Genomic DNA, 16,071 nt, shown 5'->3' with positions numbered 1-16,071 from the left:
CTTTCTTTCCTTCCTTTATTCTTTCTTTCTTTTCTTCATTTGTTAGTTTGTTTTCTTTCTTTCCTTCCTTTTTTCCTTCCTTCCTTCCTTCACTTGTTCTTTTTCTTTCTTTCTTTCTTTCTTTCTTTCTTTCTTTCTTTCTTTCTTTCTTTCTTTCTTTCTTTCTTTCTTTCTTTCTTTCTTTCTTTCTTTCTTTCTTTCTTTCTTTCTTTCTTTCTTTCCTTTGTTTGTTTTTTTGTTCTTACTTTCCTTCCTTTATTCCTTCCTTCCTTCACTTGTTCTTTCTTTTTCCTCGTTTGTTTTCTTTCTGTCTTTCTTTCTTTCATTTGTTCTTTCCTTTTCTTCATTTGTTAGTTCTTTCTTTCTTTTTCTTACTTTTTATACTTCATTTGTTCGTTTGTTTGTTTCTTCCTTCCTTCCTTCGTACATTTTTCTTTCTTTCTTTTGTTCGTTTGTTTTCTTTCTTTCCTTCCTTTTTTTCCTTCCTTCACTTGTTCTTTTTCTTTCTTTCTTTCTTTCTTTCTTTCTTTCTTTCTTTCTTTCTTTCTTTCTTTCTTTCTTTCTTTCTTTCTTTCCTTTATTCCTTCCTTCCTTCACTTGTTCTTTCTTTTTCTTACTTCATTTCTTTCTTTCTTTCTTTCTTTTCTTCTTTTGTTCGTTTGTTTTCTTTCTTTCCTTCCTTTTTTCCTTCCTTCCTTCCTTCACTTGTTCTTTTTCTTTCTTTCTTTCTTTCTTTCTTTCTTTCTTTCTTTCTTTCTTTCTTTCTTTCTTTCTTTCTTTCTTTCTTTCTTTCTTTCTTTCTTTCCTTACTTCATTAGTTTGTTTGTTCTTTCTTTCCTTCCTTTATTCCTTCCTTCCTTCACTTGTTCTTTCTTCTTCTTACTTCATTTGTTTTTGTTCTTTCTTTCTTTCTTTCTTTCTTTCTTTCTTTCTTTCTTTCTTTCTTTCTTTCTTTCTTTCTTTCTTTCTTTCTTTCTTTCCTTTGTTTGTTTTTTTGTTCTTACTTTCCTTCCTTTATTCCTTCCTTCCTTCACTTGTTCTTTCTTTTTCTTACTTCGTTTTCTTTCTTTCTTTCTTTCTTTCTTTCTTTCTTTCTTTCTTTCTTTCTTTCTTTCTTTCTTTCTTCATTTTTTAGTTCTTTCTTTTTCTTACTTTCTGTACTTCCTTTATTCCTTCCTTCACTTGTTCTTTCTTTCTTTCTTTCTTTCTTTCTTTCTTTCTTTCTTTCTTTCTTTCTTTCTTTCTTTCTTTCTTTCTTTCTTTCTTTCTTTCTTTCTTTCTTTCTTTCTTTCTTTCATAAACGTATAGTTGTCCTTGTGTTCATCCGGTCAGGAGAACACTCTATTTGTGTTCCTGTGTTTCAGCGCTGCGTTTGAAATGTCACCCGAAACGATTCATTTGACCAATTTGTGTAATCCAATCATAGTATGATGACATTCACATGCAGCTGCAGCAATAACCCGGCCGCTGCTCATTTCCCGTAGATTCAGAGCTATTTTTAAAGTGGCGTCTGATGACGAGGCGCTTGTTTGTCTGCCTGATTAACCTGTTTATGTATTTGTTTAATTAAAGTCAGATGACTTATATACGATCTCTTAAACATGAATAATAAAACATCTGACCATCTGTTGCCGAGATTGGACACTTTTTCTCCTTATTATGAATTTGCAGAACAAACAAACAGAAAAGCCAGCTAGAAAATCATTTGTTATTATTTCAACTACGCTATCTTTATGAATAAATACATAAACATCAGATAATGTTTTTTCAGTAGTGTGTGTGGTTATTTTAGTTGTTGTGGCTCATATTTGCACACGCTATAGAAGAGATGTTTGGTGTTTCCTTATCTCTCATTCACAGGCAGATTTTCCCCTTCATCTCTGTATTATTCAGAGAAATGGAGAATTGAACGTCTGTGAGAGATTCCAGGCAGAACGTCAGAGTAAAGCAGGATTTAACCACACTCTGTGTCTGTATGCAAATGAAGACTGTAATTATTCAGTATTTATGAATCCTGTCCATCACTCCTGTGAGTTGAGATGGTAGGTGGAGTTATGTGGTGTAGTGGGTGTGGCTGTGCTGCTGATATGGGTGTGGTTATGTGATGAGGTCATGTAGGTAAGAAGGTTTTTACTTATCAGTTTTTACTTATTAATACAATAACAGAGAATCACAGCTAAAGGCTCTTAAACACAATCTGCTTTATTATTTTGGTTGAATATGTGCATCTTCACAAATAATAATGGATTAGATCCTAAATTCCATGGATATTATCCTGTCAAATCCACGCATGGGAAAATTAACACACACATACGCCTGTCAGTGCCTGTCAAACACAGTAAAGCGTCACTTACAGCTGAGAAATACATAAATAAATAATGTAAGAGGCCGTTACCATAGTGACAGCAGAGACTTAAAAGGTCTTGGAGGAATTAACAGGTGTTTGTGTCACACGAATGTGATGCTGCCGATACCGACCCCCTGATACCACAGTTATTATAGTCAAACTAAAGCAATAAATATATATTATATATATATATATATATATATATATATATATATATATATATATATATTATATATATATATATATAAATAATCTTATTTTATTGCAACATTTCTCATTTTCATTTATTTTAACTTCATGAACTAAAATAGCTAAAACAAAAACAATATATGAAAAGTTTGGTTCCAAAACCCGATAAACGCCATTTTCAAAAAATTGAGTTTCTGCCAAAATCAGTATTGTATCTGGCCGGTATTGAAAAGTCATTTATTAATTTTGCGCAAAATGTGATATCCGTTGTGTTATTCTGTCATGTTTTCTCCCTTTCTTTCCAAAACGCGACAAACGCCAGTCTACAGTTTCTGCAGAACACAATATATATCCACTCAACCAATCACAGCGCACCATTCCACGCACTGTAAACATTGAAGCCTTTTTTAAAAGCCGTTTTTAATACCAGTGTACTCGGCAAATGGTTACATTTAATCGGTAATGTCAAAAAATGTATAACATTAACAAGATGATCCGTTGAATTCATTTTGGGAGCGACGGCTGAATGTATTTTTAGTAAAATGCCTGTATATAAAATAAATATTGGCAAAGTTTAGAATCTGTCATATATGTGAATCAACTTACTTTGTTGTGTATTTTCAATTTTGAAAAATAACTTTTATATTGATGGATTAATTGCATTTTGAAAAAAAAGTGTCATGGATTTATTGCATTTTGGGGGAAAAATAATACGTTTTTATAATAAACTTTTTAAAATCCAAATGTAGATTTGAATTTTTAATGTTTTTATATCCTAAAGATGCTATGTGAAAGTTTGAAACAGAAAATAGTGGTTTTCATCTTGCCACTTTCTTGTTACAGAAAACACATTTTTACTCAAAAAAATCAAAATGGAGTTATTGCGTTTTGGAACCAAACTCTTCATATTTAAAAAAAACTCATATAAATGACGAAAACGCAACAAAGTTACTAAAACGTTAACTAAATATAAAATGAAAGTGTAATAAAATTAAAAACTAATTGAAAACATTCATAAAAACTATAATACTAACTTAATTATACTAAAATGATACAGAAACGACTAAATGTTTGAGTGGCGTGTAAATACTTTTACTTGATTCCTGTATTTAAAGGTCTCGATATACTTCAAGCGAAATCGAAGAACAAACAAGTATGACATCAAATCAAACAAAATCAGGCCAAAAAGAAGTTCGTTTGGTTTTTTGGAAGATTTAAACAGTTTGCTATATGCTGATAAACACCTTCGAACTACCATTGCTCCGTGGCAATGATGTAACAGGTGGGTGTGGCTCTGAGGCTCCGCCTTCTCTAACATGGAAATCTCTGTTTCATTTCTTCTGTGCTTGTATTTTTGCAGCAGTTTTTGAGGTTTGATGTTCCAGATCGAAAATAAGAACAGTTTTAGGCTTCTGCTTCATTCACTAGAGTGCTGTGCTGTTTTTTAACTGTTCTTTTATGTAAACAAGCACTATAGACGGATGTTTTTTGACCTCTGCTCTGTTGGTTTCATTTTGTGTCTGTCTGATAAAAGACATTTTACACAATTCTTTCAGTTTCTATTGAGAAAATGATTCAATTGATTAAACAAGAATCTTCTCTCTTGTGTTTTTATTTGTATTGAATAATCTGGGGCTTGAATACAAACAATGTCAAAGCATTCGCCAGTTTAAAGCACTATTTAAACAGAAGGTTTTTTCACAGTACAAGGATGGCGGGGTTTAACTCCCTGAGGTCTGAAAACGCGCCGGCGCGTAAATACTTAAAATACTCCGTCATTTTTTGTCATAGAGACATAAGTAATATATTAATTGAAACTATAGAATATCTTCTTTTATTTGTGTACACTCAGAGTAAAAACAAAATATTGTGCTTTTTGCAAAATAAAGAAAACTAAAATGATGCATGATCTGTCCTCTCCCTCTGAACAAAGTTTAATCTGATAGTTCTCAGAAAATGAACTGTAACTTAGTGAATACTAATCACAAAAAAATTAGACTTATGTCTAAAAAAAACGTTGAAATGTCAGGTTTTAAATCGTGTAAGTCAAATCGAAAACAAAAATTCTGTGTTCATGTAATCTGTATGATGTTATGGTGGGGTGGTGTAGAGATGAGGCAGATACGTATTTCCACAATAATAGTGTATTTTAATACCAACATACACAGTAACTAACGTTCAAGACGGACGAGGAGTGAAGGGAGTGAGTGCAATATAAAGGGAGTGCTAACAATAGAGTCCAGGTGCAGGTGATGAGTGATGATGAGGAACTGACAAGGGAAGTGAGTGCAGGTGTGGAGAACAGGAGGATTCTGGGAAATGGAGTCCAGGGAAACAAGGGATCTATAACAGTACCTCCCCTCCCGGTAGGCGCGTCCTCGCGCCGTAGATGTAACAACCGGGGGCGGGCGCCCTGGAGACCTCAAACCGGAGCAGGGGGAGGAGTAGACTGGAGTGGAGGTCTCCAGGGCAGGTCCAAAAACCATGGCGGGTCAGGAGCCGTGGACAGCCATGGTGGATCAGGAGCCGAAGGCGGCCATGACGGTTCAGGGGCCGAAGGTGACCATGGCGGGTCAGGAGCCGTGGGCAGCCATGGCGGGTCAGGTGCAGCGGGCAGCCATGGCGGGTCAGGTGCAGCGGGCAGACATGCAGCGGGCAGACATGGCGGGTCAGGAGCTGACGTCCTCACGCCGTCAAGCCCAGTCGGCGCAGAAGGACCGGCGGGAGATGGCGGAATCCATGGCTCCGCCGACCGAAACGCAGCCGGGGCTCCAGAAGGCCGCAGTTGAACACAGACGACAGACAACAAAGTGAACACCAGGGGGAGTGAGGAAGCCAACTGGAAGCGAGGGACGGAGGGACGGAGCGGAGACGGAGGAGTGCAGTCCAGAGGGGAGGGCAGGCTGACGAGGGACCAAGGTGTGAACGGGGGCAGGATGGAGACTTGTGAGGCTGGAGGACTGATGGGCAACGGTGGAGCAGAGGGAGGTTGGAGCCAGGGTGTAGGTAATCGCCCAGAGGTCCGAGGTGGAGATCTGGGCGAGGGGGCTTGAGGTGAAGGTTCAGTGAAGACACACATGGGAGGCGGGAGAGGGAGGCAGGGAGGGAAAACAGTCTTTACAAAGTTCATAATTGGAGCAGCTGGCTCGGCGGCGGAGACTGGCGCTGCTTGCTCGGCGGCGGAGACTGGCGCTGCTTGCTCGGCGGCGGAGACTGGCGCTGCTTGCTCGGCGGCGGAGACTGGCGCTGCTTGCTCGGCGGCGGAGACTGGCGCTGCTTGCTCGGCGGCGGAGACTGGAGAACTTGGCTCGGAGGAGACTGGAGAACTTGGCTCGGCGGCGGAGACTGGGGTTGAGGGCCATTTCATCCCCTCAAATACAATTAAAATCCCCACAGGCACTGGAGCTGGCTCTGTGGGGACTGGAGCTGGCTCTGGAGACACTGGAGCGGGCTCTGGAGACACTGGAGCGGGCTCTGGAGACACTGGAGCGGGCTCTGGAGACACTGGAGCGGGCTCTGGAGACACTGGAGCGGGCTCTGGAGACACTGGAGCGGGCTCTGGAGATACTGGAGCCGCTTTCTTCCTCCTCCTCCGCTTACTGGGCCCAGTAGAGGAATAAGGGTCCAGCATGGGGCAGGCAGGGAGTTTGCTGGAGGGGTATGCGGAGGAAGACGGAGGTTGACTGACTGGCCCGGCCAACCGTGTTTCTGGATTGACTGGACGACAACACTTATCCTGAACCTCATCTACAAAGAATTTGGAGCCATTTAACCACAAAATTAAATTGATAGTTTCACTTAAGGAAAAACAAAAAACAGGTTCATCAAAACGGATAGTGTCGTCATCCAATCCATCCAAAAACAGGGATATCAAAACTGCTTCAGGCCAGTCAGACAAATAAGCAAGCTCAACAAATTCCTCCACATACCTCTCCAGCGAACGTCCTACCTGCAGGAGCCCGATAAGGCGATCGCTGGCTGTCAGGGTGAGAGGCGTTGGAGGAGCTGGATCCAGGGAGCTGGGGAAAGTCTCCATTTTTTTTTCTGTGGAAATCCAACGTCTTTGGTCCGTCTTTCTGTTATGGTGGGGTGGTGTAGAGATGAGGCAGATACGGATTTCCACAATAATAGTGTATTTTAATGAACACAGGCGAGGAGAAACCAACATACACAGTAACTAACATTCAAGACGGACGAGGAGTGAAGGGAGTGAGTGCAATATAAAGGGAGTGCTAACAATAGAGTCCAGGTGCAGGTGATGAGTGATGATGAGGAACTGACGAGGGAAGTGAGTGCAGGTGTGGAGAACAGGAGGATTCTGGGAAATGGAGTCCAGGGAAACAAGGGATCTGTAACATATGAAAAGACACATGTCAGAAGTCCGTGATTCAGCTCATTACCTTCTAATGCGGCCACGCCCACGGAGCCAGCGCTATTCAGAGGCAATACATGCATACATCGTCTCAATCGTGTATTTATTGTCTTGAAAAGTGTTTATCTGGATGTTAAAGCCATGGTTAACGAGCTCTGGAAGACATGCAGTTAGTTCCTGGTTCTTCTTCTTCTTTAGACTAATTTGTGGACTAAATGTGCATAGAGAGCGCCCTCCGGCTGCAAGTATGAATTGAAAACACCATTCCTGAAATGTCCTCTTCTTCTTTAGAATAATTTGTGGACTAAAGGTGTACAGAGCACCCTCCAGCTGCAAGTATGAATTGAAAACACCAGCGCTCATAGTGATAACAATGAATATAGAATAAATATAACTCCTCTGTATAGAAAATTGACATAAACATATGAGAATCCATCAATATTTCTCCAAATGTGAATGCTTTTAAACTAAAAACCTATATTCAGACTGTTTGCATCACAGAAATACATTATATTTTAAAGAATATAATAGAATACCATTACTTTAAATTGAGCTGAGACATGATTACAGAGGTTTTTTTCACAGCCTACATGACTGAAAGGCCTCATTAATATGCAGCACCATTAGAGGTTCTTTATGCAAATCTTTTGTCTTCTCAGGTGTAAATCACTCATTATTCATGATGATTCACGCTTCCACGCATACTGTGTTTCTTGACAAAAAGTGACTTACAAAAACTAAATCAATATATTATTTTATATGAACAAGTAGGCATTATAATTCTTACATAATTTTAAAGCAAAAACTCTAGTCTACAACCCCCAAAACCCAGAAGTCTTGTAAACACAGATTTAATATATATATTTTGGCCTTATTTCAGTGACTTCATTTTTTGTTATTCCTTCAAAAACACAAACATGTACATACATGTTCCTCACATATTGTGGTAGCCTAGTTTGTGCTGAATACAGTGTAATGACACCTTTGTCATTAATATGTTTATGAACAACTGAAAAAAGCACAAATGTCAGGGCATGTCAAAACTTCTCCAGGCCCCAAATCAGCCTCAGACTCCAGAGGGTTAATTGTCTGCTGATGTATTTATTTATAGGCTGTGTGTCTTACCTTGTTGGTATTGTGGTTACCATTGTTGGTATTACTATACTTGTTACCTGTGGTAATATATGTGTGTATTAAGATATGTCTATGTTCTTTCATATGTGTATAAATACATCTGAAATTGAGAGTTATAATAACATTAATAATTAAGGAAGCAGCTTCTTTTGTTTTTGTTTTGTTTTTTTTCTTGTTAATTGTAACAGACCAGGGTGGGTTTAAATAAGTTTGACTTCCTCCCACTCCGTTTTGAGCAATTGATTGATTATGTTGTTTATGTAAGGTGAACTTACCTTGTATAAATCAAATGTTTCTATTGCTTTGTTATAGGTTACTATTGCTCGAAATAAATAAATGAGAAATGAGAAGTATTTTTTTTATTTTCTGTCCTTTTACAAAGTCTTGATTTTATTTTTTCGCTCTACTAGAATAGATTTTCATGATTTTCTGTGCTCAAAACACCTTATTTTTGTCATTTTTGCAGCCCCTCTTTTCACAGTCTGTCAGTAATGCTCTGTTTAGTTCCTGTCTCTATGAAGCCCCTCCTTCTGAAAAGCACAATGTGCACTGATTGGTCGGCTGGAGCAGTGTTGTGATTAGTGTTTGGGAAATGTCCCGCCCCTTACCATAACCAACAAACTAACTAACTCAACCAGGCCCCACCCCTTTATTCTGTGTATGAATTAATTAAATGAGGATATTGTGACATATCCGTTCCCGGAATAAAACTACAATGGAGGCGCTTCAGGGAGTTCAAAAACAGTGACACTGAGATAGAGAATGACTTTTTCATGCTCAAAAAGCAACAGTAACGAAAGCTGAACATGCAAAAAAGCAGAATAGGTCCTCTTTAAATAGTTTTTACTTTCACTCAAGTAGAGGTGAATTCAGGTTGAGTTGGACACTTTTCCCCAGTGATCTCAATGGCAAAAAGTGACCCAATCAGCTTGAATTCACCCTATGGCTTTGATTCCATAATCTGAGTAAAATTTTCACTCAGTATTGATACACGTTCACGAAGCGTAAAGCACAGCGCAAGCAACGCTGAGTTCATGGGTTCGATTCGCAGGGAATGCAGCGCAAGTCTGTTTGTGTCTGGTTTGTGAACTCGTCTTCCATCTGTCTGCCGTGGAAGTGGTTTGATGTTTGTGTGACTCTATTTTGAGTGCTCGGGGTCTGAATGATGTGATTCTTCGGAGGAACAGGGTCATGGGCATCGCGTTTTCGCAGGTCGTTTTCCAACCGCAGATGCTGCTTTGGCACTGCCGGGTTTAAAGAAAGTAGTTCACCTCAAACCTCGTTATTTACTCGCTCACATTTGGGTGAATTATTGAGTTAAGCAACAGATGTAGGGAATATGATGCAGCGCACATAATCTGGTCGTGCAGCATATCACTGTTAATGATCTCTTAAATGACACCTTTTCTGTGTTCTCACGTCGAGGGTGAGACAGGTGTTAAACTAGTGTTGAGAGAAAGACAGCAGTTTTCTCACAGAGACACAGGAAGAAATACTTCAGATAAACTTTAAGGTGTCTCTATGCTTTTATTAGATACAGTGTTATTTTAGGGTGCATTCGGTTCTCTTGGTTCTTTTGGTCTGGACCAAAAAAGAAAATGATCCATTTAGTCCTGGTTCACTTAGCAGCGTAATGTATCAAAACAAAAATATAGCTGCGAGCAGCAATTCAAGCGCTTTAAGTCCTTTAAGCACATGCGTGAAAGGTAATGTGTTTTAATTAGCAAGCCTGTAACCATCTCGATCATAGATTGCAAAGACCATTTACAGCAAATACAGGCAATTTATCAAAGGAAATAAATAGTTTATAAAGCGTTTTAACAGTTATCGAGGTTGAGCCAAAAAACTAGGACTAGTTCACGAAGTAGGTTTTCAAAATAATCTCCAATAGTTAACAAACAATTCAATGGACAGTGGCGGTCCTAGAGGCAAAGTTGCTCAGAATTTCAATTGGTATCAATGTTGTGGGTATGTGCGAAAAATCACACATGAAAAACACGAAAGCTCTCACATTCTCACATTTCATTGGCCAACACCGGCCGCATTTTTCAAGATATGTGAATGTCCGCAAAGGAAGTCTTGGCACCTTGGACAAAGACACTGCATGCCAATTTTCAAGTCAATCGGACTAATGGTGAAGTAGTTATGGCCATTTTTATGTTTTTTCCTGTTATAGCGCAACCAAGTGGCCAATCGCTGTGATTTTTTTCACATGACCAAAGATTGAGCCCATACATCCGTGTTCTAAGTTTGGTGAAAATGTCTAATTTCGTTCACGAGTTATAGCCATTTTAGTTAAAGTGGCTCCGCCCACTTCGAACTTTTGACGGCCCTTAGAGACCGTGAATTGTAATTTTTACTTTTTTTTTATCATTTTGATAGTCAGACTACAGAGAATCTTGCTGCACTGGTTTGGTTCCGATCGGGTGACAAAACCTAGGACTAAAGCCTAGCCTCTCGGACTAGGTTTGCAAAAATCCAAAATACCCAAAAATTAAGAGTGAATGATTTCATGCATTTTGACGTCTTGTCTGTCCTAATGGTTGAGGAGTTATGAGTATATTTCTTACTTTTCACCCGTCAGTCCAATCGGGGTGAGCCTTGGTGATGTTGTAGATGGTGTGAGTACTACCAGCCCTCAAAGTTTCAAGATTCTTGGAAATTGTAACAATTACAATAGAGTTTCAGTAGAGTTTCACGCTTGAACCCCTTAAAACATATGCGCGAAATTTTCAGGTATTTTGGATTTTTTGTGAACTAGTCCTAAGTTTTTGGCCCAATCGGAACCAAACCAGTGCATCAAACTTCTCTGGCATCTGATTGTCAACAATAATAAATTAAAAAAAGTTGAAATTTCAATTCACGGTCTCCAAGGGCCGCCAAAACGTTCAAATTGGGCAGAGCCACTTTTACTAAAATAGCTATAACTCATGAACGGAATGAGATAATGTCTGCAAACTTGGCACAAATATCTAAGAGCTCATTCTGTAGTTGCGTGAAAAAGGGCATGGTGACTGGCCACTTGGTGGCGCTATAACAGGAAAATAACTTAAAAATGACTATAACTACACAACTCAAAGTCTGATTGACTTGAAAAATGGCATGCGATGTCTTTGTCCAAGGTGCCAAGACTGCCTTTGAGGACATACACGTATCTCGAAAAACGCGGCCAGCGGTGGCCAATGAAATTTGAGCAGCAATCAGACAAGGTTAAAGGAAGCCGATCGGACTCACAACGCTAGAGGCCTGTGAGAAATTCAAAAGTCGTGTTTTTCACATGCGAAAAGGACTATATATGCCATGATTTTTAGCACAACATTGATACTAGATGATAGTTTTCTTTATTCTGAGAAACTTTGACTCCAGGACCGCCGCTGTCCATCGAAATGTTCGTTAAATATTAGAGATTATTTCAAAAACCTACTTTGGCGAACTAGTCCTAGGTTTTTGGCTCAACCTCGATAACTGTTAAAACGCTTTATAAACCATTTATTTCCTTTTATAAATTGCCTATATTGGCTGTAAAAGGTCTTTTCCATCCATGACTGAGATGGTTACAGGCATGCTAATTAAAACATGATAAATTTTTACGCATGTGCTTAAAGGCCTTAAAACGCTTGAACCCTGATCATTTTTTTATGCGATTTCCCAAAATGCAGTGGGTGGAAACATAATTATTGAGATTTTTTTTTAAAATAATATTTATATTTATTTTTATATTTTCTGTTTTCATTTTAATTTTAGAACATTTTATAATAATTTTTTTTGTATAGTTTTGATTCATTTTTAGTTATTTTAAGATTCATTCTTAATGGAAATGAGAAATTAAATCAAATAAGTTTAATTTTTTTAATATATTTTATATTATTTCAGTTTATGTCAAGCAACAAAAATGTTTTTATTGTTTCAGTTGACTATAGTAACCCTGATTCCATGATGACTCTGATAACGTTTGTGTTCTTGCTGTTGCGGTGTACGTGAGACTGAATGACAGTTCAAGCTGTTGATCTCTGTGGTCGGCAAACATTCAGGAGTTTTGCAAAACAGAAAATGGAAAGAGAGTTTGATGCCTGCAAAAATTTAGATGCACATGCAGATGCATGTGTGGTTTCAGTGTCACATGTTTATATGCACTCATGTTTTTCATCTAAAAAGTGAAAAATTGTTCATTAATACGACTTGACTTTTGGCCGAGTATAATCACTGACACAGTGCGATGTGATTGACTGACACATCCGCAGATGATCAGAGGAGTCTGATGAACTGTAAAGAGCTTTACTGATGCCGCTTTTAAGGTGTTCTGGGTGGTTGCACTCTTCCTGTCACATGTGAAATGATGTTGTTTACGTGTTTATGAGAGTAAAAGCAGAGTAGCTGTCACATGATTCCACAACTGAACATCTGGAGACACAGACGCTTTCATTCACTTCAGAACATCAAAGTTCATTCACAGGGAAAATCATCTGAATTATTCTGTCATTATCTGAGATCACTGAGCTTTTGATTAAAGCTCAAGCTTATTTGATGAAAAATATAGTAAAAATTGTGAAATATTTTTACAATTTAAAATAAATGTTTTCAATGTGAATATATAGTAAAGTGTAATTTATTCCTGTGATCAAAGCTGAATTTTCAGCATCATTACTCCAGTCTTCAGTGTCACATGATCCTTCAGAAATTATTCTAATATGATGATTTGCTGCTCAAGAAACCTTTCTGATTATTATCAATGTTGAAAACACATATTTTTGTGGTTTAGTCAGTTTAATATTTTATTTTAAAGTGTGTGTTCCTCCAGACTCATCCTGTGTTTCTCTCTCCTGCAGGATAACGGCTCCGAGACTCACCGCATCGCTCCGTCTCCCGTCGTTCATGTCCGAGGATTGTGTGAATCTGTGGTGGAGGCTGATCTGGTCGAGGCCTTGGAGAAATTCGGAAACATCTGGTAAAAATTCATATTTCACAGATTCATGTTCAGATTCATCACACTGACGACTCAAAGCGTTTAAGCCGATTCCATTAATGATCTTCCCTCATAACGACGGATCAGATAACCACGTTAACCAACCAGCCTCTCGTGAGGATGTTCAGCTGGTTAACATTCATTCATTCTGAGGGACTGTTTCCTCTCGATGTTCACCACAATCATCTTTTCATCACATGAACGTCTCTGTAGATTCAGCTGTGCTTCAGAAGACTGAATTATGATTCTATAAATGAAGTTGACAGTCGTAGTCATTTATGGTAGCAACAGTTCCTGTATTTGAGGCTTTTTCTCGTTTCTCTCTGGATTCACAATGAGCCTCTTTTCTGAAGTGACATTTACACCCACAGAAGCTCACAGAGGATCATGGGAACATCGGATTCTGAATCCAAAGCTTGATGCATGTGTTTGAGCTCAACTAAATTACACTCTAAAAAATGCTGGGTTAAAAATAACCCAAGTTGGGTTAAAAATGAACAAACCCAGCGACTGGGATGTTTTAAATGTTTGACCATCCTGCTGGCCAGTTTATGACTGGATCAAAATGAACCAAAAATATGTTTGAAATTAAACATCAGACACATTATTACTAGAGGCAACAATAATAATCAAAAGGTGAACATTTATTAATAATTAATTTAATTATTAATTTAAAGTGTTTATTGTTTAATTATAATTCATTAAACTTATTAATAAGTTTGACTTCATTTCAAGCAAGAAATACAGTCATTTTTAAATAATAGTTGAGTTAAATAAAAACTACCCAGCATTGAACCCAACTGCTGGGTTAAAACAATCCAACCTCTGGGTTGAAACAGTCCAATCGCTGGGTTAAAACAATCCAACCTCTGGGTTAAAACAACCCAATCGCTGGGTTAAAACAATCCAACCTCTGGGTTAAAACAACCCAATCGCTGGGTTAAAACAATCCAACCTCTGGGTTAAAACAACCCAATCGCTGGGTTAAAACAACCCTATCACTGGGTTAAAACAACCCAATCGCTGGGTTAAAACAATCCAACCTCTGGGTTAAAACAATCGCTGGGTTAAAACAACCCAATCACTGGGTTAAAACAACACAATCGCTGGGTTAAAACAACCCTATCACTGGGTTAAAACAACCCAACCTCTGGGTTAAAACAACCCAATCGCTGGGTTAAAACAATCCAACCTCTGGGTTAAAACAATCGCTGGGTTAAAACAACCCAATCACTGGGTTAAAACAACACAATCGCTGGGTTAAAACAACTCATCCGCTGGGTTAAAACGACCTAATCACTGGGTTTAAACAACCCAATCGCTGGGTTAAATAAATCCAACCTCTGGGTTAAAACAACCCTATCACTGGGTCAAAACAACTCAATCGCTGGGTTAAAACAACTCAATCGCTGGGTTAAAACAACCCAATCACTGGGTTAAAACAACCCAATCACTGGGTTAAAACAACCCAATTGCTGGGTTAAAACAATCCAACCTCTGGGTTAAAACAACCCAATCGCTGGGTTAAAACAACCCTATCACTGGGTTAAAACAACCCTATCACTGGGTTAAAACAACCCAACCTCTGGGTTAAAACAACCCAATCGCTGGGTTAAAACAACTCAAACGCTGGGTTAAAACAATCCAACCTCTGGGTTAAAACAATCGCTGGGTTAAAACAACCCAATCACTGGGTTAAAACAACACAATCGCTGGGTTAAAACAACCCTATCACTGGGTTAAAACAACCCAACCTCTGGGTTAAAACAACCCAATCGCTGGGTTAAAACAATCCAACCTCTGGGTTAAAACAACCCAATCACTGGGTTAAAACAACACAATCGCTGGGTTAAAACAACTCATCCGCTGGGTTAAAACGACCTAATCACTGGGTTTAAACAACCCAATCGCTGGGTTAAATAAATCCAACCTCTGGGTTAAAACAACCCTATCACTGGGTCAAAACAACTCAATCGCTGGGTTAAAACAACTCAATCGCTGGGTTAAAACAACCCAATCACTGGGTTAAAACAACCCAATTGCTGGGTTAAAACAATCCAACTGCTGGGTTTGTCCATTTTCAACCCAACTTGGGTTGTTTTCAACCCAGCGTTTTTTAGAGTGTAGTAAAGACACGGATCAAATGTGGAAGAACAGGAAGATAGGAAGTCTCTCTCTCTCTGTCTGTCTTTTTCCCGGACACAAAACAAGGTCATATGAGTTTATTTATAGTCACTATGAGCATCTCATGACCAGAGAATGCGCTGTGACATCTGCGACTGTTTTAAACATCTCAACATCACAAACGGCACATTTGATTCGTTCGGTTCATTTGAGTCCTTCAGTATTCATTTTGTAGACTTCTTGTTAGTTGTATTATTGTTTGATGCTGTTTTTGTGCAGATAAACTGCTGTATATTCTTCAAATGTACTGATCATTAGTGATACAGTGAAGGATTTTTTACCGGAAGACCAAAATATAATATCTTTACTGTAATTAGCTGTAATATCACTGTCCTGACGGTCGTCTTCCTGTCCTGCAGTTACGTGATGATGATGCCGTTCAAGCGTCAGGCTCTGGTGGAGTTCGAGGAGGTTCAGAGCGCCGACCGCTGCGTGGCGTGCGGCTCCCAGGAGCCCGTCTACATCGCCGGTCAGCAGGCCTACTTCAACTACTCCACCAGCAAACGCATCACGCGGCCCACCAACGCCGACGACCCCAACAGCGGGAACAAAGTGCTGCTGCTGTCCATCCAGAACCCGCTCTACCCCATCACCACGGTAAACTGGATCCTGTTACACGTCACATGAGCCTCTCTGAAGGTTTCTTCTGAACCTCTTCTCATCTTCATCTTCTAGGATGTTTTGTACACAGTCTGTAATCCGATCGGAAATGTGCTGCGGATCGTGATCTTCAAGAGGAACGGAATCCAAGCCATGGTGGAATATCCTTCAGTGTGTGTGTGTGTGTGATTATGGATTTTGTGCTGTTGTTGCATTCGTTCACATACACTAATATAACTGCTCTAAAATAGAGCACAACAGTCGGGATACGGGAGTAAAAAT

At 39.1% G+C, this 16,071-nt stretch overlaps 1 protein-coding gene across 3 annotated transcripts in view; it reads left to right on the top strand.

The window, feature by feature from the left end:
• The window catches only part of LOC137021362 (heterogeneous nuclear ribonucleoprotein L-like), a 52,868-nt gene that overhangs the window by 16,561 nt on the left and 20,236 nt on the right, over positions 1-16,071 (top strand). For 2 of the 3 annotated variants that reach the window (XM_067387692.1, XM_067387689.1), the window contains 3 exons: positions 12,869-12,987; positions 15,549-15,786; positions 15,865-15,968. In XM_067387692.1, coding sequence (XP_067243793.1) covers positions 12,869-12,987; positions 15,549-15,786; positions 15,865-15,968 — 461 coding nt within the window. The remainder of the gene's footprint in view (positions 1-12,868; positions 12,988-15,548; positions 15,787-15,864; positions 15,969-16,071) is intronic. The other variant, XM_067387690.1, reaches the window with a different exon arrangement.

Source organism: Chanodichthys erythropterus, chromosome 6 (assembly GCF_024489055.1).
Source record: "Chanodichthys erythropterus isolate Z2021 chromosome 6, ASM2448905v1, whole genome shotgun sequence".
In the NCBI taxonomy this organism is placed as follows: Eukaryota; Metazoa; Chordata; class Actinopteri; order Cypriniformes; family Xenocyprididae; genus Chanodichthys; species Chanodichthys erythropterus.
This window is presented reverse-complemented; position numbering and strand designations above follow the sequence as displayed.